General features: G+C 39.0%; 1 protein-coding gene and 1 pseudogene across 1 annotated transcript in view; one reads left to right on the top strand and one right to left on the bottom strand.

Annotated features, from left to right (window-relative positions):
* The window catches only part of LOC108542214 (vacuolar protein sorting-associated protein 13B-like), a 441,791-nt gene extending 434,472 nt beyond the window's left edge, over positions 1 to 7,319 (bottom strand). The window contains exons 1-2 of the mRNA XM_017892173.1: positions 7,255 to 7,319; positions 6,618 to 6,845 (exon numbers count right to left, since the gene is read on the bottom strand). Of these exons, the coding sequence (XP_017747662.1) occupies positions 6,618 to 6,816 (199 nt within the window). The 5' untranslated portion in view covers positions 6,817 to 6,845; positions 7,255 to 7,319. The remainder of the gene's footprint in view (positions 1 to 6,617; positions 6,846 to 7,254) is intronic.
* Positions 7,320 to 15,834: 8,515 nt separating this feature from the next.
* Positions 15,835 to 16,283, top strand: LOC108542280 (ubiquitin-conjugating enzyme E2 variant 1 pseudogene; annotated as a pseudogene).
* Positions 16,284 to 23,103: the final 6,820 nt, after the last annotated feature.

Below are 23,103 nucleotides of genomic sequence, written 5' to 3'. Positions count from 1 at the left end.
AAAAAAAAAAAAAAAGAGAGAGAGGTTGCGACACTACCTTATACTATGTAAGAGCAAAAAAATTAGAAGAAAACACAGGAGAAAAGCTTCATGACATTAGATTTGACAATGATTGGATATGACAGCAAAAATCCATACAAGGAATGAGAAAAATAGCTAAGTTGAACTTCATCAAAATTAAAAACTTTGGTGTATCAAAGGATGCTATTATAGAGTAAGATGCCACTGACAGCATGTGAGGAAACATCTGCAAATCATGTATCTGATACGGGATTGATATCCACAATACATACAGAACTCCTATAACTCAACAACAACAAAAAACAAAGAACCCAATTCAAAATTGGGCAAAGGACTCAAATAGGCATTTCTCCAAAGAAGACAAACATAGCTAATAAGTACATGAGAAAAGAGGCTCAACATCACTAATCATCAGAGAAATGCAAATTAAAACCACATTGAGATATCATTTCATACCCATTAGGTTAGCTATATAAAAAAAAAAAAGTAAGACAACAAGTGTTAGTGAGGACATGGAGCACTTCGAACCTTTGCACATTGCTGGTAGGAATGTAAAACAACGCAATCACTGTGGAAAACAGTATGGTGATTCCTCAAAAAATTAAACGCAGAATTATCATATGATCTAGGAATTCCATTTCTGGGTATATACCCAAATAAATTAAAAGCACAGTCTCAGGTATATTTGTACACCTACCTTCATATCAGCATTATAGCCAAAAGATGAAAGCAACCCAAAATGTGGCATGTACATATAATAGATTATTTAGACTTAAAAACAAAGGACATAGTAGCATATGCTACAACATGGATAAGCTTTTTTAGACATTGTGCTAAGTGCAATATGCCAATAACAAAAGAACAAACATTGAACGATTCCACTTATATGAGGTACTTAAAATAGTCAAATTCATACAGTCATAAAGTAGAATGGTGGTTGCAAGGGGCTGGGAAGAGAGGAAAATAGGGAGTTAGTGTCTAATGGGTACTTCCCAAATTTCAGTTTGGGAAGACGAAAATATTCTAGAGATAAGCAGTAGTGATGGTTGCACAACAATGTAAACATAAGTAATATCACAGAATTGTACATTTAAAAATGGTTAAAATGGGCCAGGCATGATGGCTCATGCCTGTAATCCCAGCACTTTGGGAGGCCAAGGTCGGTGGATCACCTGAGGTCAGGAGTTTGAGATCAGCCTGGCCAACATGGTGAAACCCAATCTCTACTAAAAATACAAAAAATTAGCGAGGCATTGTGGTGGGTGCCTGTAATCCCAGGTACTGGGGAGGCTGAGGCAGGAAAATTGTTTGAACCCAGGAAGCAGAGGTTGCAGTGAGCCAAGATCGCACCATTACACTCCAGCCAAGAGTGAAACTCTGTCTCAAAAAAAAAAAAAGTTAAGATGATAAATGTTGTATTATATATATTCTATTACAATTTAAAAAAAACTACTAACATTGATCTTAAACTGTCAGAGATTATAAAAAGAGGGAATACCTCACAGATAAATCAATAAGGCCTATATGTAGATATATACACACACACACATATATGACATTCAAAACCAGGAAACAACATTCCAAGAAAGGAAAATCATAGGCTAGTATCGCTTATAAGCAAATACACAACAAAATCAATCAAAATTTAACAAATTGAATCCAACAATATGTAAAAAAGATAATATACAATCAGGTTTATTCCAGGAATTCAAGGTTAAGATTTGAAAACAATGTAATTTACCACATTAATAAAACAAAAGAGAAAAATCATGTATCAACTCATTAAATGTAATATTTGATAAAATTCAGCATTCATTTATGATTTTTAAAACTCATTGGAAAAGTAGTAATACAAGAGAATCTCAACTCAATAAAGGTTATTTATAGCTAACAACATACTTAATAGTAAAACACTGAATACTTTCCCACTGAAATTGGAAACAAAAAAGGATGTCTATTCTCATGACCTCTACTCCACATTATATAAAAGGCCCTAGCCCAGTGCAATAATGAAATAAAACGAAATAAAAGATACAAGTATTGGATAGAAACATATAAAACTGTCATTATTTGCAGATGACATGATTGAACATGGACAATCTAAAAGAACCTACCAAAGACTGTTAGACGTTTTGGGCCACTGGACAGGTCAACATACTAAAATCAATTTTATCTCCCTGTACTGGTAACAAATTATTTAAAAATAGAGGGGTTTTTTTGTGTTTGTCTTTTGAGACAGAGTCTCACTCTGTCGCCCAGGCTGGAGTCCAGTGGCGCGATCTCGGCTCACTGCAACCTCCACCTTCCCATTCAAGTGATTCTCATGCCTCAGCGTCCCAAGTAGCTGGGATTACATGCATCAGCCACCACACCTGGCTAATTTTTGTAATTTTAGTAGAGACGAGGTTTTGCCATATCGGCCAGGCTGATCTCAAACTCCTGACCTCAAGTGATCCACCCACCTTGGCCTCCCAAAGTGCTGTGATTGATTACAAGCAAGAGCCACCACACTTAGCCAGAAAACAGGTTTTTAAAATGCTACTTAACCATCAATAAAAAGAGGTAAAATTTAATTAAATACATGCAAAATTTCTCTAAAAAGTTCAAAACATTGCTGAGAGAAATTAAAGGCCTAAAACTATGGAAAGCAATGCTTTGTACATGAATTGAAAAACTCAAAACTATGTCAACTCAATATGTTAATTCATCCAAAATCGATCTATAGATTCAATGTAATCTCAGCAAAAACACTAACAGCTTTCTTTTTTAGAAATTAATTATAAAGGTTACAAGTTGAAAGTAAAATGTACATGATAGGCTGGGCATGGTGGCTCATGCCTGTAATCCCAGCACTTTGAGAGGCCAAAGCGGGTGGATCACCTGAGCTCAGGAGTTCGACCAGCTTGGCCAACATGGTGAAACCCCGTCTCTGCTAAAAATACAAAAATTAGCCAGGCATGGTGGTGCACACCTGTAATCCCAGCTACTAGGGAGGCTGCAGCAGGAGAATTTCTCCACAGGGAGGTGGAGGTTGCAATGAGCCGAGATCGCACTACTGCACTCCGGCCTGGGCTATAAAGCGAGACTCTGTCTCAAAAAAAAATAAAAAAATAAAATATATGTGGAAATACAAAGGACCTAAAATAGTTACGAAAATCTTGAAGGAGAAAAGAACAAAGTTGTACTAATTACACTGCTATACCAAGTCTTATTATAAAAGCTACAGTAACCATATGGAGTGACACAAGAACAGATAAACAGATCACTCAATAGAATAAAGAGTTCAGAAACAAATCCACACACATATGGCAACCTGATTTACAGCAAAGGCTTACTGTAATTGAGTAAGGAAAGAAGAGTTCAACAAATGGTATAGATCAACTATCAGTGGAAATAAATTAATCTTTACCTCTATTACACATATGCAGAAAAACAAATTTGACATGAATCATGGAATTTAATAAAGCTCCTAAAAGAAATATAAAAGAATATATGTTGTTGGTGTAAGCAAAGGTTTCTTAAACAAGACAAGAAAAACCCTAACCACAAGGGAAAAGATTGATAAACTGGACTTCAGTAAGATTATTAACTTTTATTCATCAAGACACTTTTATGAGTAAAGATACAAGCCACAAACTGAAAGTAAATACTGCAAAACATCTATCTGGCAACGGACTCATTTCCAAAATATATAAAGAATTCCTGGCCGGGCACAGTGACTCACACCTGTAATCCCAGCACTTTGGGAGGCCTAGGCAGGCGGATCACGAGGTCAGAGGATCGAAACCATCCTGGCTAATATGGTGAAACCCCGTCTCTACTAAAAATACAAAAAATTAGCTGGGCATGGTGGTGGGCGCCTGTAGTCCTAGCTATTCAGGAGGCTGAGGCAAGAGAATGGCATGAACCCAGGAGGTGGAGCTTGCAGTGAGCCGAGATCACGCCACTGCACTCCAGCGTGGGCAACAGAGTGAGACTCTGTCTCAAAAAAAAAAAAAAAAAAGATTTCCTATACATCAATAAGACAGAAAATTCAATCTTTACAAAAGGAAAAAAGACTTAGACTTCACAAAAAAAAAAAGATAGCTAAATGGCCAATAAGAATATAAAAACGTCATTAGTCATGAGGAAAATAGAAGTTAAAATTACAATGAGATATCACTACACACCCACTGGAAAGGCTAACATTAAAATAACAAACATACCAAGTAGTAGCAAAAATGTGAAATACCTGGAATGCTCATAAGTTGTTGGTGAGACTGGAATTGATATAATCACTTTGGAAGACTATCTGGCAATACGAAATGAAAACACAGGCTAAACACAGGCCCTACCTTCTAGGTATACACCTAAGAGAAATTAATACTTCTCTTACCAAGATAGATGTACTGGAATGTTCATGGAAGCTTTCTTCACCAGCCACAAATATTAAAAACCCAAGTGTCCATCAAAAGGAGAATGTGTAAGTAAATTGTGGAATCTTCATGCAATGGAATAGTACTGACAATACGAAAAACAAACTCTTCTAACAACAGGGGTTAATCTTAGAAAGGTTGAAAGAAAAAAGCCAAACATAAGTGATTCCAATTTTTTTGAGGTTCAAAACCAGGTAAAACTTATCTATGTTGACAGAAGTCAGATTACCAGTCACCTCTTTTAGGAGTGGGGAGTACATCCCCCCACCCCAGATGGAGTCTCACTCTGTCGCCCAGGCTGGAGCCCAGTGGTGTGATCTCGGCTCACTGCAACCTTCCCCTTCCGGATTCAAGCAATTCTCCTGCCTCAGTCTCCCGAGTAGCTGGGATTACAGGCGCATGCCACCATGCCCAGGTAATTTTTTGTATTTTTAGTGGAGACATGGTTTCGCCATGTTGGCCAGGCTGGTCTCGAACTCCTGACCTCATGATCTGCCCGCTTTGGCCTCCCAAAGTGCTGGGATTACAGGCATGAGCCACCGCGCCCAGCCCGGAGTACTTAATAAAAGTAAAACAGGCGAGCCTTTTGGGGTGCTGGAAACATTCTATTTTTTTATTGGACAGTAGTTGCACAGGTGTAAATAAAACATTTTAAAATTGAGCTGTTGGCCGGGCGTGGTGGCTCACGCCTGTAATCCCAGCACTTTGGGAGGCTGAGGCAGGCGGATCATGAGGTCAGGAGATCGCCACCATCCTGGATAACACGGTGAAACCCCATCTCTACTAAAAATACAAAAAATTAGCAGGGCGTGGTGGCGGGCGCCTGTAGTCCCAGCTACTCAGGAGGCTGAGGCAGGAGAATGGCGTGAACCCGGGAGGCGGAGCTTGCAGTGAACCGAGATGGCGCCACTGCACTCCAGTCTGGGCGACAGAGCGAGACTCCGTCTCAAAAAAAAAAAATTGAGCTGTTACACTTGGGATTTGTGCTCATCAAAAAAAAAAAAAAAAAAAAAAAAAAAAAAAAAAAAAAACAATGAAAATGAAAATACTAAGCCACTCAACTAACCTTGGAAACAGGAAAAAGAAGCAGCCAGGAGTATTATTTCTTAGTGTTAAGTCTAGACTGACTTAATAAAAGAGTAATAAAAGAGGCTGTGGACTATAACTAAAAATTATCAATAACTATCACTGTCAGATTAAGTCTTCCCTTATCTCCTAAAAATCAGTTGGTCCCTGATTCTTCTGAGTTTGCACAGATCCTCAAGTCTAACAGAATTTGTTGGCATATGTTACTAATATAGGTAATAAATGAATTAATGAATATGTGATCTTTGAAGTTAGAGTTCTTTTGCATCAGACCAATCTCATGTTAAAAGAAACTAAAACGATTAATAAAGAAGTTTATAATTTTACTGCCATTCTCAATGTATCTACTCAACACTCTGAGGATGCTGTGGGAAATGTCATCTTTCCTCATGATCTGAACCTGGTTTTTTTTTGTTTTTTTTTTTTATCTTTTTTTCCTCAACCCCACCAGCCAGCCACCCTTCCTGATGGCTTTCAAATCCTTCCACTGACCAAAAAGGAGAATGAGAATGTAATATTTTCCAGGCTTATACAGAATTTTGACAACATAAATTAGCACATTCATAATGCTTGAAAATTGACTGAATAGAACAATTCTGACATGAACAATGAAATCGTCTTTCTGTCAAGGCAACTTTAAGTAATCCCATTCTAATATACCGTCACCTGGGAACAAACTATTTTTAAAAATTATGCAGGTCGGGCGTAGTGGCTCACGCCTATAATCCCAGCACTTTGGGAGACCGAGGCAGGCGGCTCACCTGAGGTCAGGAGTTCGAAACCAGCCTGGCCAACATGGTGAAACCCCGTCTCCACTAAAAATACAAAAATTAGCCAGGCGTGGTGGTGCGCACCTGTAATCCCAGCTCTTAGGGAGGCTACGGCAGGAGAACTGCCTGAGTCCCAGAGGCAGAGGTTGCAGTGAGCCGAGATCACGCAGCTGCACTCGTCTGGGCGACAGAGCAAGACTCCATCTCAAAAAAAGAGAAAATAATGTAAAATAAGCCCCCCTTGTTTCAAGGTAGTTCAAAATACATCAGTAGAAAAGTTTCCTTTTTAGAGCACAAAGTCAAGGCGTAGGATACAACAGATTACCGTCCAAACAAGTTGAAAACTGTTTCCAGTTCATGACAGCTACATAGCTTACCTGTTCCAGCACATCCAACTTTAACTCGAGCTTGCTAAGTACCACGTCTCCACCCCACAGTGAAAGCTGTAGATCCGACGGCTTTAAGTTCTTGATGTAGCGATTCACATAGCTCATTAAAATTGGAGTTACATATGACTCCAGCATCTTTTAAGGTAAGGAATCAAAGTCGGTAGCTGAAAGGAGTAGATAGAAACGTTGTAAGTCGGCGGTATAGTGAAGGAAAGAGCGTTAGTTATCTCAGGCCGAAAGCAGTAAGTCCCCACCAAAGCGGCTGTTCGCCTCCTCTTAGAAGCAGAGAAAACTCAAGAGGACTCCCAGCTCCAGCTGCGACTTCCTCAAGTACGACACCCCTTGCCAAGCGAAGTAAGGGAGGAAGATGTAGTGACCAGAAGAGAGCGGGTCCCTCAGACAGGAAGAATGAAGTGAGGCGGACTGCTCTTCGGCCGTAGTAGCCCTTCACCAACCCAGCCACTCCGCTAGGCCCTCGCTTCCCGGAACCCAGCCGGATCTGCCACCATAGAACGAAAGCTAGAAGGCCCCCCCCTCCCGCTCCCGCTCCCCAGCACTCCACTGTCCGCTCACACGCCAGAGTACCGCCGCGTCCCCTCCACCTCCAGGTCCCTGGCACCCACCCCCGCCGGCAGCGCTGCTCCTGTACCGCGCCACTTCCGGGTGTGCCCTACTTGGTGTTCAAAACAAAGTGTCCCTCCACGGCCGCCACTCTACGCAGCCGGACCGAATTTCTCAGGCTAGAGAAGCTACTCTGCGCGTCTTCGTGGAGAAGAACTGTTGCGTTCGGCTAGCCAGGGTCCCAGCTGCGACCCTGCTAGTTAGTATAAAGATCTAGGAGGTGTCCGAGGGGGTGGGGGGAACCGTAAAGGGGAAACACCCGAGATCCGGAAGTGGCGCTCCGGGGAAAGGGTGGCTGCGGGTGCTGGGGCCGCTGCGCGGTCGGCGGTTCCCGAGGTGGAAGTCCGTCCTGGGTGGGGAGGCACGGAGGGTCGCTGGTTGGATGCCGAGGAAGAAACCACACCTAGCACTTAAAGCCCTGAAAAAAACAGAGGTGGTTGTCTTTCTTGAGAAATGGGAGGACTGGGAAGAGGAACTGGGTTGGGTTCACTGGGGAGGGCAGAAGCAATAGGCCGCTGGTAGGAGGAGCGAAATAAGTGACAGATTTCAACTTAGTTCCGAGGTTTATTTGCTGGAAGGAGGGTGGATGTGGGAAGATAATTGAAGGGATTAGGACGTACACTGTTGGAGGACGCGTTTTGGCCAAACGTATAGACAAGCTCTCGCATTGTTATTTTCACAAAGCAATGGTGAAGTACCCCCTAGTTTGCTGATGAGGGGCGGGGGAGGGATGGTCAAAGAATATTGTGGGGAACCATAGGATTGCAGTCTGACGTGAGATTTAGGGAAGCTGCGGCAATAACCAAAATGAAGACGGAATTGAACAAATAACATATGGAATGCTAAACATTTTTTGTTCTCATATGCCATTTTTCTCCTGGAACCAACAAAAAAATGGACAAATTCCTGGCTTGGGAAAATTATCTGGGCACTGTGTTTTGGTTTAAGTTTCAAAAAATTTGTAGTTTTCAACCTGTATTCCACTGTGCCCTTTACCATAAGCAGTTAAGATAAATTTAATTCCTTTTCACTAATAGTTTCATTGCTCATTTTTTTAAATGTCAAATGGCAAGTCTTTTCCAAATCTATTATATCTTTGGATTGTAAAATTTTTCTTCCCCCCACAAATATTGTTTAAGTGTTCTCAAGACTTTGAGGCAGGTTGGTTCTGTAGAGGCAGGCCTTGTTCTTGATCTTAACAGGAAACCTTCAAGTTCCTCACCATTAAGTATGTTGTTAGCTGTAGGGTTTTTGTAGATGTTCTTTAGCAAACTAAAGCTCGCTGAGAGTTATTATCATAACATAGGTGTTAGATTTTGTCAAATGCTTTTTCTGCATCTATTGATATGAACATGTGACTTTTTCTTCATTAGCCTGTTAATGTGATTGATCACAATAATTGATTGTTGAATATTTAACCGGCCTTGCATACTTGGGATAAGTCCCACTTGGTCAAGGCTTGTACTTCCTCTTATACATTGTTGGATTTAATCTGCTGGTATTCTGTTGAAGATTTTTGCATCTATGTTCATGAGAAATATTGGTTTGGTTTTCTTATGATGTCTTTATCTGATTTTGGTATTATAGTAAGGATGGGCTCATGAATAAGTTAGGAAGTATTCCTTTGCTTCTATTTTCTGGAAGAGATTATAGAGAATTGGTATAATATCTTCCTTAAATGTTTGGTATTACTCACCAGCAAACCCATCTAAGCACAGTGTTTTCCACTTCAGGTTATTAACCATTGTTTCTTCATTTCTGTTTTTAATTTTCTTACTTATTTCCATCTCCCTGCTTACATTTTCTAGCTGCAAGATTAAAAGATTGAAAAAGGTAGAGAAAGGCTTGTTTTTTTTAGTTTTCTATTATGTGTGGTATATATATGGGATCTTCAACTACAGGGACCTGTATCCCTAACACCTCGCATATTATGTGGTACCTAATAGGTTATGACAGTGATTTACTTTAACAATTATTCAGGAAATCTGCTTACCTTTTCCTTGTGTACACAGGGCTAAATTATTATTCAGGCTGTCTAACAGCCAGGTGTTATCAAGTAACTGAGTTCTGACCACCTGAATGTGGATAGAAGTGATGTAGGCACAGGCCTGGCTCATAAAAGCCTCCCACATGACAGCCTTAGTCTTTCTCCATCACCAAGCAGGATAAAAATGTGCAGAGGACTCCAAGGTCCAAGGAGAGGTTAAGGACAAAAACTAGGAGATTGAGTCTATGAGTCATTGCCTAGAGAAACAACTGATGATAAGTGACATCCATTAGGATTTTCCACGATTGAGAAATAAACTACTGTTAAACTTACTGAGATTTGGAGGGTTATCTGTCTCAGCAGGAAGTATTATTTTAAACAATTCATATACTAGATATAAGCTGACCTTAATTCAACTTTGTTATTTCAGAAACGTTAAACTTATAATCAACCAAAGTCTTCTGACTTTATTTCTCCCCTTTTGAGAAGGAAAAAAGAAAAACCATTAATTACCACAATCAATAGAACAACAAAGTTTTCTGGATTTAAAGTCATACACATTAAGCAGCTGTACAGTGCGCTTCTGACTGGCTTCCTAAAGAGTTACAGCAGGTAAACATTCTTAATATACCCTCAGAGTTAAGTGTAAACAAATATCCAAGTCACATAGATATTATCTCACTATGAAAATAGGGCACAGTATAGTTCATAAGTCTAGTTGGCAAGAAACTAATAATCATGATTGGCTCAAGTGATTTATGTATGTTAGTTTAATATTCTGAATTTGCCCATTAACTCAGACATTCTTTGAATGCCCACTATGTGTTATACACCATACCAGTCACTTGGGCATGCCCACATTGAAGGAGCTCAGTTTCAATGGAATCACAGATCTAAGTGACCTATTAAAATATCATATGATTAACTGGATTATGTAAAAAGTGCTGTGGGACACCGTAAAAAAATCATTTACAACTATGTGAGAAAATCAGGCAAGGCTTAAGAGAGGAGTTACCAGTTACAGATAACAATGTATTTTTTTCCACTGACCTAAGCCTTTCAAGCAAAATCAGAAAACTGTAATTTTCACTAAAATAAATCATCAATGGAATGACCTAGTTTAAAACCCTTTTGGAAGACAGGAAGAGTCCTAGAAATCTCTACTACCTCAAACAAATCTGAGGGATAGACAAACATACCAATATAACTGAATAAAAAGCCCAAAAAGTAACCCCTTCAAACATGGCATCTTTATATATGACAGAGTAGCATTACAAATCAATGGCAAAGAGTACATATTTCAATAATTGATACTAGAACAATTACTACCTGTATGGAGAAAGATTAAAATTAGATTCCTACCTCAGATGTAGGAAAGAAGTCCAAGTTTTATGAGGCCAAAAACTTATAATTTGGGGATTCCTAAGGAAATTCCAAAATAAATTACTTTTGAAAATTTTATAAAAACACAACCTATGTGAACATTACTTGGGCTTCTCCCAGAGCCTTGGAAAGAGCTTATACAAGTGATGGTAGAGTAAATCTACCTCTGTTTACAACAAACACAAATATAAACTCAAAATGGATTAAAACTCAATTTTTTAAGAGAAATTATAGGACAAAATTGTTATGCCTCAGAGAGGAAGGATTTCTTAAATAAGGTAAGGCACAAAGACATAAAAGGACAAACTTTCAAGGAAAAGCTTAGTAAGTTTATACATTAAAATTAAAAAAGCTTGTTCATCAAAGAACATGTCAAAATACAAGCCACAAGCTGGATGAAGATGATGAAATGTTCATTATTCAACAAAGAAAAAGAACTCATTTTATAATAAACTACAAATTAGTGAACAAATCCAATAGAAAACTGATCAATTCATAGAAGAGGAAACCCAAAAGTGTAATAATCACAAAAAACATGTTCAGCTTCACTAATCAGGGGAATTCAATTTAAAACAATAATGACCTATTCCATACCTATCAGATTGATAATATTTTTAATGTATAATGTTAATGAGTAGTATGATAGGAACCTAGTACACTGTTACTGAGAACAACACAGTAGAGATGAATTAAGCAATATCTAGCAGAGTTGAAGATGCATATGCCCTATGACCCAACAATTCTACTTGTAAGTATTATAGAAACTTGCAGGCCAGGCATAGTGGCTCATACCTGTAATCGCAGCACTTTGGGAGGCCGAGGCAGGCGGATCACCTGAGGTCAGAAGTTCGAGACCAGCCTGGCCAACATATAGTGAAACTCCATGTCTACTAAAATATATATATAAATTAGCCAGGTGTGGTGGTACACGCCTGTAGTCCAGCTACTTGGGAAGCTGAGGCAGGAGAATTGCTTGAACCCAGGAGGCGGAGGTTGCAGTGAGTGGAGATCACACCAGTGCACTCCAACCTGGGTGACAGAGCAAGACTCTGTCTCAAAAAAAAAAAAGAAACTTGCCTGTACACACAAGGAGATATGTTTAACACTATTTTGCAGCATTGTTTCTACCAATTGAGTATTCTTTATCCAAAATGCTTGCGACCAGAAGTGTTTCAGATTTCAAATATTTTCAGATTTTGGAATATTTGCATTATACTTAACACTTTAGCATCCCTAATCCAAAAATCTAAAATCCTCCAAAGAACATTTCCTTTGAGGGTCATGCAGGTACTCAAAAATGTTCAGATTTTGGAGCATTTTTGATTTGGGGATTAGTATGCTCAACTTGTATTAGTAAAACAATGGAAACAATTGAAATATCAGTAGGACAGTAGTTAACTGTCATATTCATACAATAGAATATTATACAGTAGTGAAAATGAATGTATGACTTCCAAATATTTTACCTACAGTGAGAAATATATTTCATACCATGACTCTATAATACATATATGCGTATATATACATCACATACATATATGTATATAGACATTAAATTGAGTACTTATGATACATTCTATTTTCTGTTCCATTTTTTTCTAAAGCAGTTCATGACCTGCTATATTGATTTTCTGTGCTACTAATGATTTGAAACCTACAGTTTAAAAAAAAAAACTGAACAGTTATATATTTATCAACATGAATAAATCTGAAGAAATAACAAGTATAGCATGTTATATAGTATGTGTGTGTATATATACACACATACCTACATATACATGTATATGGCATTCAAGAAATGCTATATATTGTGATACCTACATCTATATAAAGGAATAATTTTTAAAACTTTTATGATAAAGGTAAATACCAAATTCAGGATAGTACTATTATCTCTGAAGAGGAAGACATGGAAAATAAAATGGGAAGGGAATACTGGGTCTTCAACTATATCTGTAATGTTTTCCTTATTTTACAAAAGGAAAAATGTTAATATTTGATAGGTGTTGAGTACCTGGGTGTTATTCATGTTTTATATTTTTTCAAAATACTTGATTATTAAAATTAACTGAAATAATATTTCTCAATCTTATATCACACTTTGAAAAAATCATCTCACTTTTTCCAAAAAGGAATTTACAGGTATTTTATTATCTTAATTATTTAAAGCAAATTTTAAAGGAACATTGCTGGGTGCAGTGGCTCACACCTGTAATCTTAGCACATTGGGAGGCCAAGGCAGGAGGATCACTTGAGACCAGGAGTTGGAGACCAGCCTGGGCGACATAGTGAGATCCCATCTCTTTAAAAGAAAATGTGTGTGTGTGTATGTATTTTATTTTTTTAATTGGCCAGGTATGATGGTGTACACCTGTAGTCCTAGCTACTTGGGAGACTGAGGCAAGAGGATCACTTAAGGCAAGAAGATCAAGGCTGCAGTGAGCTATGATTGTGCCACTGCTTTCTAGACAGGGTGACAGAGCAAGACTCTGTCTCTTTTTTTTTTTTTTTTGAGACAGAGTCTCGCTCTGTCGCCCAGGCTGGAGTGCAGTGGCCAGATCTCAGCTCACAGCAAGCTCCGCCTCCCGGGTTTACGCCATTCTCCTGCCTCAGCCTCCCGAGTAGCTGGGACTACAGGCGCCCGCCACCTCGCCTAGGTAGTTTTTTGTATTTTTTTAGTAGAGACGGGGTTTCACCGTGTTAGCCAGGATGGTCTCGATCTCCTGACCTCGTGATCCGCCCGTCTCGGCCTCCCAAAGTGCTGGGATTACAGGCTTGAGCCACCACGCCCGGCTGACTCTGTCTCTTAAAAAAATAAATAAGGTAAAATAAAAATAAGAGGCCCAGCACAGTGGCCTATGCCAGTAATCATTCCCAACACTTGAGGAGGCCAAGCAGGAAGAACACTTGAGCTGAGGAGTTCAAGACGCCTGGGCAAGACATTTAAGACCATCTCTACAAAAAATAAACAAAAAATTAGCTGGGCATGGTGGTGCATGCTTGTAGTTCCAGCTGCTTGGGAGGCTGAGGTGGGAGGATTGCTTGAGCCTGGAAGGTCATGGCTGTAGTAAGCTGAGATCGCACCACCGCACTCCAGCCTGGGTAACACAGTGAGACACTGTCTCAAAATAAATACAGCCCGGCATGGTGGCTCATGTCTGTAATTCCAGCACTCAGGGAGACCAAGGCGGGCAGATCATTTGAGGCCAGGAGTTCGAGACCAGCCTGACCAACATGGTGCAACCCCATCTCTACTGAAAATATAAAAAAATTAGGCAGGCGTGGTGGCACATGCCTGTAGTCCCAGCTACTCGGGAGGCTGAGGCAGGAGAATAGCTTCAACCTAGGAGGTGGAGGTTGCAGTGAGCCAAGATCATGCTGCTGCATTCCAGCTTGGGTGACAGAGCAAGACTCCATATAAAATAAATAAATAAAAATGTTTTTTAAAGTTGTGGTCAAACTTTAGGGTTATCTTAAGTATCTTTTTTTTTTCAAAGACAGGGTCTGACTCTGCCACCCAGACTAGGGTGTGGTGGTGCAATCATATAGCTAACTGTAAACTCAAATTCCTGGGCTCGATTGATCCTCCTGAGCCTTAGCCTCCTGAGTAATTAGGACTACAGGTGTGCATCACCACACCTGGCTAATTTTAAATGTGTGTGTGTGTGTGTGTGTGTGTGTGTGTGTGTGTATATATATATATATATGAAGTGGGGTCTCACTATATTGCCCAGGTTGGTCTTGAATTCCTGGCTTCAAGTGATTCTCCAGCCTTGGCCTCCTAAGGTATTAGGAGGCATCAGCCACCATAACTGGCCAATAGAGATCTTTTTGTTCTTCAATTTTGCAATGCAAATTAATAGAGATACTAGGTGTGGTGGACTAAATGGTGACCAAAAAGACATGGCCTAATCCCCAGAACCCATTACTATTGCCGTATGTAGTAACAGACTGAATATTACCTTATAAGGCAAAATACGTAGTTAAGAATTTTAAGAGCCAGCATGGTGGCTCACGCCTGTGATCCCAGCATTTTGGGAGATAGAGGCGGGCAAATCACCTGAGGTCAGGAGTTCAAGACCAGCCTGGGCAACATGGTGAAAGCCCAAATCTACTAAATATACAAAAATTAGCCAGGCATGGTGGCCTGCACCTGTAATCCCAGTGACTCGGGAGGCTGAGGTAGCTTGAACCCAGGAGGCGGAGGTTGCAGTGAGCTGAAATAGTGCCACTGCACTCCAGCCAGGGCAACAGAGTGAGACTCCATCTCAAAAACAAAAAAAAATTTAAGAGGAGCGTTATCCTAGATTGTCCAGGTGAGCTCTAAATCCAGTGACAAGTGTCTTTACAAGAATAAGGCAAAGAAAGATAACACAGATAGGAGGAAGCAATGCCACCATGACGACACAGACTGGAATGACACCGTGAACAGTCAAGGATGCCAAGAATCACTAGAAACTGGAAGAGGCAAAAACATTCTCCTCTAGAACCTCTAGAGAGAGTATAGCCCTGATGACACCTTGATTTTCTTCTGACCTCCAGCACTGTGAAAGAATAAACTTCTGTTGTTTAAGCCACCCAGTTTACAGTAATTTGTTATAGCAGTCATATTTTAAGAAGAAAACTGGGGGAATAAATTTGGTACAAGGAAATGTTATAGGAAATCTAGGTCCACCTGCCTGGTTATGGTAACAAAGGGTGAATACTTTTCTTTCCTAAGTTAGCAACATCAGAAACATCTTTAAAGTCTTTTTCTACATGAATTTCCTTATTGGTTGCAGTGATTTTAAAATATGTCCACAAATTATTTAATTGTACCCCCTTCAAAAAGTGGAGCCTAATTCTCCTCCCTTTGAGTATGGATTATATTTATTGGCTTACTTCTAACAAATACAATGTGGCAGAAGTGACCGTGTGTGACTTCCAAAATTAGGACATAAAAGGCTTTGTGGCTTTCTCCTGGTTCTTTGACTTAGATTATTCGCTCTGGGAAAAGCCAGCTGCCATGTCATAAGGATACTCAAGCTGCACTATGCAATGTCCATATGGCAAAAAGTCAGTCCTCCTGCCAACAGGAAGCCCAAGAACTTGGGCTATCTGAGCACAGTCAGCCTTAAGATGACTGTAGTTCGGGGCTGGCCTTCAAGAGTCAGCAGCGCAAGATGGCAGCCACCATGGGCTCAGGAGTAAAAGTCCCTCACAATTTCCAACTATTGGAAGAACTCGAAGAAGGCCAGAAAGGAGTAGGAGATGGCACAGTTAGCTGAGGTCTAAAAAATGATGAAGACAGGACACTTACAAGATGGACAGGGATGATAATTGGGCCTCCAAGAACAATTTATGAAAAGCAGATATTCAGCCTTAAAATAGAATGTGGACCTAAATACCCACTAGCACCCCCTTTGTAAGATTTGTAACAAAAATTAATATAAATGGAGTTAATAGTTCTAATGGAGTGGTGGACCCACGAGCCATATCAGTGCTAGCAAAATGGCAGAATTCATATAGCATCCAAGTTGTCCTGCAAGAGCTTCAGCGCCTAATGATGTCTACAGAAAATATGAAACTCCCTCAGCCGCCTGAAGGACAGTGTTACAGCAATTAATCAAAAAGAAAAACTACAGGACCTTCCGCTTCCCCCCATTCGATTTAAGCAGTCTTCATTTTCCACAGTAGTAAATTTTCTATATACATCGTGTAGACCTCAAAGTACTGGAAAGGAAGCTCCCATTCAAAGGAAATTTATCTTAAGATACTGTAAATGATACTAATTTTTTGTCCATTTGAAATATATAAATTGTGCTATAACAAATCATCCTATCAAGTGTAACCACTGTCCACATAGTTGAATTTCTGGAATGAAGAAATTCTAATTAAATTGATTCCCATCAGAACTGGTGAGGCACATCTAACTCAACTGTGAAAAGAAACATCACACAATCACCTTGCTGATTACATGGCCTGGGGGTCTCTGCCTTCTCCCCTTACCCTCCCACCTCCCACTTCCCTGCAACAACAGCCCTCTAGTTTGGCTTGTTAAAGTGGATGTGAAGGTTTCAGGTTGCAGCCTGCGGGACTACTGCTGGGTGTGTGGGGTGCTTCGCCTGCACCCCTGGTTTCTTTAAGTCTTAAATTATGCCCCTTCCAATCCATCATCCTTTCCCCACACTTCTCCACTCCTGCCTTTGGCAGAAGCATAGATTGTAACCCCTCCGCTCCCCTCTGAGATTGGCTTTTGGTAAGGAATTCAGGGCTTTCCCCGTATCTTCTCTCCCCCACCTTTATAGAGGGATGCTGCTTTTTCTTCCCTCCTCCTCAAGTTCCTTTTTGCACCATCACCACTCAGTACCTTCCATGACACTTCCTTGCTTTGGCCAGAAGCCATCAGGTAAGGGTAGAAAGTCTCTAACCTCCCTTGTTTAGTTTTGGAACTGTACTTACTCACTCTCCACCAGCCTGGGAAATGAATATTGGGTCCTCAGCCCTGCCATCCTCTGCTGTCATCAGCTGATGCATTGTTTTTAGCTCAAGTTTTGATAAGGTGAAAAGGAAAGTCACCAGGGTTACTCAGACCTGCCAGCTCTCGGAGTCCTTGGTGGTTGAAATTGGAGAAAGACCACAAGAAGACACCTGTAAGCACACATGATCCCTCTGAATTGTTTTACTTTCCTGTAATTGCTTTTGCTTTTAAAAACTGAAGAAGTTTTAAACAGGGCTTTCATTTGGTCATCCTTGCAATCCATTGAGGTCTAGTTTGGAATCTGACAACTGGAACAAAAAGAACCTTGAATCTAGTGCACGCCTTGGTTTTGGTGCTGCTGCTTCTCAAGATCCTCAGCAGGGATTAAGAAAGAACCCAGTGTGCACAGCAGATCCCTGAAATTGGCGGGCTTGACCTCCTGGCAAATTGCTGTGTCTTTCCAGTTTCTGTTCAGAGCCACTATATGCTGAAATGTGGATGCATACTGAAATAAAAGTAATTCATTGTGTAAAAAAATAAAATAAAATAAAATAACTCTAGTTCAGGATGACATCTTGACTGCAAACTCGTAAGGGACCCTGAGCCAGAACCCCCAGGTAAGCTCCTAAATTCCTGAACCACAGCAGAAATTGTGAGATTATATTTAGTGCTTTAATCTACCAGATTTTGAGGTAATTCTTTTTTTTTCTTTTTTTTTTTTTTGAGATGGAGTTGCACTCTTCTCACCCAGACTGGAGTGCAATGGCGTGATCTCGGCTCACTGCAACCTCTGGCTCCCGGGTTCAAGCAATTCTCCTGCCTCAGCCTCCTGAGTAGCTGGGATTACAGGTCCCCACCACCATGCCCGGCTAATTTTTGTATTTTTAGTAGAGATGGGGTTTTACCATGTTGGCCAGACTGCTCTCGAACTCCTGAGCTCAGGTGATCCACCTGCCTTGGCTTCCCAAATTGCTGGGATTATTATAGGCGTGAGCCACCGCACCTGGCCTTGAGGTAATTCTTAACACAAATAACTAATACACTGATGCACCTTCTAAATAAAATGCCATTTTTGTTCAGGAGTCCTTAGCATAACAAATATCACAATCCTATGAATCTCTAGAAGTTGTCATGTAGTAGATGATTACTGACATCACCACAAGTTATAATACCTTAAGAATGATACCATTCATTCAGTACTTCATATGTACATGAATTTTACCAATGCAGAAACAGCCTAGGAATCTGCTTAGTTCCTCTATTATTAACATCATACCTAAGTGTGGTACATTTGTAATGATCAATGAACAAATATCAATCCATTATTACTCATTAAATTTCATACTTCATTCAAATTTCCTTACTTTCCTTTCTCTTTAATCTCAAGTTCTATGAATCCATGGTCCTATCTCTGCACTAATTTGCCTGTGTTTTTTCTATATACTTCTGCATCTAAAATACTATTTTTACTAGATTTTTTACCAGATTAATTTCATTGAATGTCTTCCAAAGTATGAACACTTTTAAAGTTTTCTTAATATTCTCATGGTAACATCAAAATTTAAGGAAATCTGTTTGTCATCAAAAGGGGTTTTGGTAACTTATTTTGTTAGATTTGCAAACTTTTCATATTATTTGCTCTTACATCACTTCCATGCTATTTCCTTTGCTTTTAGTGTAATTTTTTTCAAAATGGTAAAATAAATGTTTATACATTATATTTTTAAGTCTCTATTTCTTTAATCTACTAAGGTAAACTTTTCTCAAGGCATTTTAACTTAACAGGATATTACATAGAAAAAAATAGGTGAATAATATCTGACACACTTCAAATGTTCTTTGAACTTTGTTAGTTTAGTGTCAGTTATTGACTGCTTGAATTGGAGAACCCCCTGCTCATATCAGTAACAGCTAGTCAAAATTATCAAGAACATTAAGAACACATCACAGAAATCACTGTCATCAGTTTTTGATAGAAAGGAAGACTGCACAGTGAGATGATGTATTCAATAGAAGGTTATGTGTAGTAAAAAGAAAATAAGAATTGTAAATGTAAGTCAACAGTAAATCCAAAAGCCATGTCTTTCAAGGGAAATTTAAAAACTATGTTTCCTGCTTTCAAATCCTTTCATCATTACAAGAGTTATTCTTTTCTGGTTAAAAAATCTTGCCTACCTCCTTTTAAAAGTTATTCTTTAAAACATTAGGCCAGATGAGCTAATTTCAGATGGCTTATTTACCTGCTCATGGATTTATATGCCACCTGCTTTTGCTTTTTCTACAGATGCAAACTCAACCTCTAGGGCAAAATTCCACCTTTCTCTTTCTGCCACACAAGTGGTAAATAACATGACCCAATAAATTTTAGCATTTCCCCAAATGTGTAGGATACAAAAAATGTATTCATTCATGTGAGATATAAAAATGTACACTCACACTTCTGAAATCAACAGCCAGCCATTTCACACTTGGGCCAAAGGCAAACAAACATAATTCTCACTAGCAGCTGGACAACATTCCGAGCTGCCACCACATTAATTAACTCACCTCAATCAGATTCCACTTCAACTTGCACAGCTTGCTGCCAAGAAGCCTAGCAATAAATTGTTAGGTTAAATACTGAACAAGGTAGGGAAATACCATATGGTATGTTGTTATAGAGGGTGGGATATTCTTGTTTAACACTAGTAGCAGGGTTTTCCATTTACTTTTTATTGTCTCTTGTGATTTGAGAAAAATGAGTATATGTTCTTGTTGATAAATGAACTTGCATGTCTTATTGTGAAGGGGAATGGGATGGTAACAAGTTAACAAAACACCTTTGTCCACAAGCTTATATAGTTGATATTCCCTAAATCTGAAGACAACAGCTTACTTAGCAAGTGCTGGGAGCCCATTAATGGTAAATTATTGGTATTAAACCTTTGGGGAATGTCAAGGAACAAAGACCTCAAATTCCCTTTCACTGAGGTCTACTGGGAATTTACAAATAAATGCAAACTACTTATAACTGAAAAAAATTGTAGCTTAGGAGTCAAGATTTAAGTGTGAGTCTAGTTTCTGCCTCTGACTGACTGTCCACTTTGGCCAAATCACTTAACTTCTCTCATATTATGTCCTTATCTGTCATATGAAGGAGTTTGACTATATGAATGGTTCGCAAACCTTAATGCACATATCATCATAAGGAGCTTATTAAAAATGCAGATTCTTGGATTCCACCCTTGGCTTGAAAATGATTTTTTTTGACATGGAGCCTAGTAGTCTGAATTTGTAATAAGCAATAAATTATTTTGCAGATATAGAACCCATATGTTGAGAAATAGCAGGACTACATGACATGTTGTAACCCTTTACCTCTGACGGTGTATTATTCTAATTACCAATCCATATCATTGTTTTTTATAATGTGTGGTGTGATTTTGGAAAGTGGTATAATTGGGAGTGGTAACTCAAGCCTTAATATACAATAGGCAGTTCAAAACTCTAGTGAAAAAAGACTGAGAACACCTGAATATGACTACCCAAATGCCTGTGAGCATTTTCTTGGGGTTGTAGGATGGGTGATAGCTGACTGACTGTTCCCTCTAAAAATCTTGCCTGTATATATAGTAAGACTCCAAATCTAAACAAAGAAAAACATTGAAAGCCATCCTACAGATCAGCTTTATTCATATTCCTGATTATTCACCCAGGAGAAGGCTTTCTGTGCTCTAAGGGTGTTGTTATGAATGCTCATTTCATTTCTTTTGCTTCTTGTGTATCTGGTGTATTCTGCTTCTTTGTTAAATTCTGAAATCAAAAAATAAATATTTTGTACTTGTTCGTGAAATTTCAAAAGATGAGGAACTTTTGAAAACCTCATTCTCTTTAGATTCTAGGACATGATTTGATAAGTAAAGAAAAGCTCTTACTGGAAAAGTTCTTATAACTTACTGAATAGGTGCATATGGATTTATACTAATCCATGTATCTTTTTCCATCTGATTCCTCTTATGACTAGCAGAGAGCCTTAGGATAGCTGTCTGGGGCCAGCCTTAAATTAGGAAAAGAGCATGCTTAACAGGTCCACGTAAGATGCTGTGCAACACAGGCTTTTCTCATTATGTTGCAAACTTAACAGACTTGAAGCTCCAAAACTAATCATTCTTATTTTACTTTTAAAACTGTGGAATCACCTTTGTTATTAGTTTCTATCAGTGGGGGATGTAAAATGGCAATGCAGTAGTTGCTTTCCTATTCAGTCTTCACAAAAGAAGTCTGATTCTCTTCGATTTAATCAGTTCTTTCCAAGCTACTTTAATTATCACAAATATCCCCAAGTTTTAATAATGTTCCTCAGAGTATGGGTAGATTATACTTATTGGTCTTTGTATTCTCCTCAGCCACTAAAATCAGGCTCTTAACCTGGTAGATTCTCAATGATGGAAGGTTGGGCTAAAGACATTTTGGCAGAAAAGAAGTGTTGAATCCTGTTGCAGACTTCCTCATCCCCTGCAGGTGGTGCTGGGAGATAGGTTCTCTACTTATTTAATCATAATTAGTTGGGCTAGTAAAGGTGTTCTGAGTTATTGGTTTAAAGCTGTTGTAACTACCTAAATTTCTTCCTCCCCTTCACTCTTGTTACTGAGTCACAGAGAACAAAAAGACTGAAAAATGTGATCCAACTGAAGAAAATAGAGACATTAAGATAACTGATGGTGTCTCCCAGTCCTAGCAGTAGAAAGATGCTGAAGGGCTTTAGGAGAAAGAGAAATTGTACACTCTTACTTTCAAAAGAGAACATATATTCAGGAAATTTTTCTATAGACTATCTGACTATCTCACCAGAACTACTGTATTAATTCTAGTACTAAATCTGTCATCCTTATACGTCAAGTTTATCTCACCATGGTCATATATCCGTGGTTATTAGTATTTGGGACTTAAAGGTTTCCTGTACAATGCTGTCTATGACACCACCCAGTCAGGGTTAGCAGCCCTCTCCTCTGTCTTCCTCCAGATTAATGAATGTATTGCTTATTTTAATATCTGAATCTTCCACTCAATTGACAGCTTCTATAGAGACAGTGTCTTTATCATCTTTGTATTACTAGTTCTTACCTTGCTTCTTTGAATGTAGTAAACACTAAATACATTAAATTAATTAAAGCAGTCAACAAATCAATTAGAATACTGTCAGCCACATAACTTTAGAGTTGCCTGAAACCAAGTATGAATTTCTCTTCTATCATTCCTACCCTGAAGCTTACTGATGCCAAAATTAGAGGTCAGTGAAGATGGTCATAATTAAGGAAGCTAATATTTTTTAATTGATATAACGTGATCCCCCAATATACATTTCTAGCACTATCTCCTCCACCTCCCCCACATGAATCCTTCACAACTATCAGATTGGTCTGTTTGCTCGCTCTGTAACATGCCTTATACCTTCCCACCTCTGAAATTATGCCATCCCTCTATTCTGCCCTTAGTCTCTTTTAATCAGTGGTTCTCAGAGTGCTTCTCGGGGGCCCACAATGTCAGTGCTATGCTCATAATAATACTAAGATGCTATTTGCTTTTTTACTCTCATTCTGTGTGAGATGTACAGGTGTACAACAGAGTTTTCCAGAGGCTACATGACATGCAGTATCACAACAGACGCAAATATAAGAATCCATCTGTCTCCTATTAAAATGCAAAATGTAAAATAATACCAGTTTCCTAACTTTTTGTTTGGGGAAATATAGTTCATAAAAATATTTATGTTAACATGTAATTTAGGTTAAAATAAATTAATAAATATTTGTAAATTGTCTCGGTTTTAATTTCTAATATGGTAAATACAGATAGATATAACCCGTATAAACAAAACCTGTTTGGGGCCCTCAATAATATTGAAGAGTGTTATACAGGGGTCCTAAGGCCAAAGAATTTGACAATGCTGATCTAAGTCTTCCTTACCCATTAAAGTCCAAATGCAAGCCGG

This window comes from Rhinopithecus bieti, unplaced genomic scaffold (genome assembly GCF_001698545.2).
Source record: "Rhinopithecus bieti isolate Rb0 unplaced genomic scaffold, ASM169854v2 scaffold_73, whole genome shotgun sequence".
Lineage (NCBI taxonomy): Eukaryota > Metazoa > Chordata > Mammalia > Primates > Cercopithecidae > Rhinopithecus > Rhinopithecus bieti.
The sequence above is the reverse complement of the archived record's forward strand: the minus strand, read 5'-3'. Positions and strand labels throughout refer to the sequence as shown.